General features: G+C 45.9%; 1 protein-coding gene across 1 annotated transcript; it reads left to right on the top strand.

The window, feature by feature from the left end:
* Positions 1 to 1,027: 1,027 nt before the first annotated feature.
* LOC308078986 (nicotinamide phosphoribosyltransferase-like) lies at positions 1,028 to 2,515 on the top strand (the record flags this gene model as incomplete). The annotated part of the gene is made up of 1 exon (XM_080420324.1): positions 1,028 to 2,515. One exon carries the CDS (start codon positions 1,028 to 1,030, stop codon positions 2,513 to 2,515), a length of 1,488 nt encoding a protein of 495 aa, XP_080276450.1.
* Positions 2,516 to 3,801: the final 1,286 nt, after the last annotated feature.

Genomic DNA, 3,801 nt, shown 5'->3' with positions numbered 1-3,801 from the left:
CACGTTAAAAAGAAATGGAGATATTAAGCTTTTAGTCAAGGAGATAACATTGAAAACGCCGACCGGAAGGATTTTTGACATGGAGCCAGATCCAGCCTCTTCTTCTCAGAAACTCCTTGGGTGATGTCAAAGTTTCGTTTTAGCGCCCCACGTGGCCCACATGTATAAAAATAGAATTGGGTCAAAAACGGTCCGGACCGTTTTCGGCACTTCTCGTTTGGATCCTCAAAAACGGTCCGGACCGTTTTTGGCATTCAATGTGTTAATACTTACATTTATGTGCAATTCTGAATCGGGTTACTGGGGTATAAATATTGTCAGAAGTGGGATTCGAACCCACGCCTCCTGGGGAGACTGCGACCTTGCAGCGCCTTAGACTCTGCAAGACTGCTCGGCCATCCTGACATGTATGGGTTGGGTGATCTATTAGCTATTTAAACATCATCAGTTATGATATATAATATATATGGGCATGCCCCCATGCCCATATATAGGCATATACTTATGAAATCAGGGATCTCCCAATCTCTTGAGAGATTAGGGATCTCCATATATGGGCATAAAAGGGACAAGGACTGACAGATACAGAGATCTCCATATATTGGCACATCATCATGCCCATATATGGGCATATACTGATGACATCAGGGCTCTCCATTTATGGGCATAAAAGGGACAAGGACTAACATATGGGCATATCAGTCGGATTGGCGGTACTCTAGATGTGAGGGCCCAAACTTCTAGTTTCATTAACTTATCGATTTATGGATTTTTTTTTTAATCGATTCAATTGATTAGTTTGATTAACTGTTGCACCCCTACACTCAAGGACGGCAAGGGTGCCTGTGCAAATCGGCTTTGCTTGGCAACCATGGCAACAGTTTGTGTTGTTTGTCGTCGTCAGACCAGCGCTCTGGTCAGCCTCTATATAATGATGCCTTTCACCTCATTCTAAGACATTATAGTCAGAGAAATGTACAGAAATACACTGAACTCTAGAAACACAATATTGACGGCTGCCTGAATCATGGAAACGGGAAAGACGGAGCACAGAGATGTTGATTTCAGCATACTGCTTGCCACCGATTCTTACAAGGTGACACATTACAAGCAGTATCCTCCCCACACCAGTAAGGTGTACTCCTACTTTGAGTGCCGCGAGCAGAGGGCAGACCCCACTAAGAGTAGAAAGATCGAGTACAACGAAAGCGTCTTCTATGGACTCCAGTACATTCTCCACAAATACCTCAAAGGGAAGGTCGTGACTCCGGAGAAGATCCAGGAAGCCAAGGAAGTGTACAGAGAGCACTTTCAGGATGACGTCTTCAACGAGATAGGCTGGAAATACATCCTGGAGAAATACAGCGGCCACCTGCCCATAGAGATCAAGGCGGTTCCCGAAGGCAGCGTGATTCCTCGGGGCAACGTTCTCTTCACGGTGGAGAGCACGGATCCAGAGTGCTACTGGCTCACCAACTGGGTGGAGACCATCCTGGTGCAGATCTGGTACCCCATCACGGTGGCCACCAACTCCAGGGAGCAGAAGAGGATTCTGGCCAAGTATCTCCTGGAGACCTCCGGGAGCTTGGAGGGTCTGGAGTACAAACTGCACGACTTTGGCTACAGAGGAGTGTCTTCGCAGGAGACCGCTGGGATAGGAGCGTCGGCACACCTGGTCAACTTTAAGGGGACAGACACGGTAGCTGGCATTGGCATCATTAAGAAATACTACGGCACTAAAGATCCCGTGCCTGGGTTTTCTATCCCCGCTGCAGAGCATAGCACCATCACAGCGTGGGGTAAGGACCACGAGAGAGACGCATTTGAACACATCGTGAGGCAGTTCCCTAACGTTCCCGTGTCCGTCGTCAGTGACAGCTACGACATCTTCAACGCCTGCGAGAAGTTCTGGGGTGAGGACCTGAGGAGCCTGATAGAAATCCGCGGCGCAGACGCTCCGCTGGTGGTCCGACCGGACTCTGGAAATCCTCTAGACACGGTCCTGAAGGTCTTGGAGATTCTGGGTAAGAAGTTCCCTCCCACTGAGAACTCTTTAGGTTATAAGGTTCTACCGCCGTACATCAGAGTCATACAAGGAGATGGGATTAATATCAACAGCCTGCTGGAGATTGTGGAAGGCATGAAGCAACACAGATGGTCCATCGAGAACATAGCGTTCGGTTCCGGAGGATCCCTGCTGCAGAAAGTGTCCCGAGACGTGCTCAGCTGCGCGTTCAAGTGTAGTTACGTGGTCACCAATGGCCTGGGGCTGAACGTGTTCAAGGACCCGGTGGCAGACCCTAACAAGAGGTCAAAGAAAGGCTGTCTGTCCCTGCACAGGACGCACAGCGGAGAATATGTCACCATGGAGGAGGGAAAAGGAAAACTCGGGGAGCATGGTCCAGACCTGCTGTGCACGGTTTTCCACAACGGCAAAATCGTGAAGTCATACACGTTTGACGAAGTCAGGGACAACGCCAAGCTCAAAGACGGAGATCTTGATCAGGTGCGCTGAGAGGCCCCTTCAATGACCCCTTCCCTGAACCCCTGGCCCCATGACCTTTTTGCTTGCAGCGTCAACTGACAATTATTTTTTTTTACTGCATGTCAGGTCTCTGAGAGGGCCTGTCTTGTTTGTCCGACCGATCAGTGCCAAGTTACTTCTGCACACTGCTAGCAGGTCACAGAAGTAATCATATGTTTTATACTTTTTGAAACGTATTTTTCGTTAATGGGGGCTCTGATTGGCTCAGACCTTGCCCCGGCGTTATAGATACCGCATGTTACGACTGACAGCATAGATCAGCGGTTTTCAGAGTGGGGTCCGGGGTCCCCCATGGGGGTCCCCAGCTAAATGTGTAATTACAGCATCACAAACATTTTCTTTGAAAAATCTTTGTTTGGAACAGTTTACATTTTTTTTCAACACAAATCTTCTCTTTTGGAGGTCCCTGAGGTCTTCTGTGGTCTTCCGAATACACATCAATTTGGGGTCCTTGACACAAAAAAAGTTTGAGAACCTATTTCACTGACTTCACAGGCTGGCCACTGAGTTCTGAGATCCACATTGTTGCCACTCTGTTCCCATGTGGATCTCGAGATCCATATGATTTTTGAAAAGAGTTTTACATAATGACTACAAGCAAGGCAACGTTAGAACCTACAGCAAACCTGTGGCCAAAAACAGTTGTATTTGGCCGTGGAAGATTTTAGTTAAAACTTTCACGTTTTTTCAAAGACCGCAGATCTACAAGCTCATAGCGTGGCTCAAAGTGACACGCATATTAGCTTGTAGAACAATTGTGACACACACTCATATAGCTAAAATCTAAAATGACACAGATGTTTTAATGGGTTAAAGAAAGAATATCATGTAATTTGTTTTAACATATATATTGTTTTATATTAATGTTATATTATCATGAAATCGTAGTATTTTGCCCACTAGTGGGGCCCTGCCCACACTCTAGAACCAGAGAAATAGGACCGTGAAAAATCTTATGCTCCCTGCTGATTGGCCAGACAACAAAGACACACATGACCAATCAATCAGTCAATACAATTATCTCCTCCTTCCTGGCAGTGATTATAAAACGACTGAATAGTAATCTACTGCCTATGCAAATGAGACAAAATCCAAGATTCAAGACTCATTAATAAAAGGAAGAAGAAAAAAAAACAGAAAAACTATACAAAAAACAGTAGCCTACAGGTTTACAAACGTGTCCAGGTAAAACCACTTAAAGGATCTACACCATGAATTTAAAAAAAATATTTGATATTTAATATCATATGGTGTAT

Source organism: Gymnoscopelus braueri, assembly GCF_963280865.1.
Source record: "Gymnoscopelus braueri genome assembly, chromosome: 22".
Taxonomy (NCBI): Eukaryota; Metazoa; Chordata; class Actinopteri; order Myctophiformes; family Myctophidae; genus Gymnoscopelus; species Gymnoscopelus braueri.
This window is presented reverse-complemented; position numbering and strand designations above follow the sequence as displayed.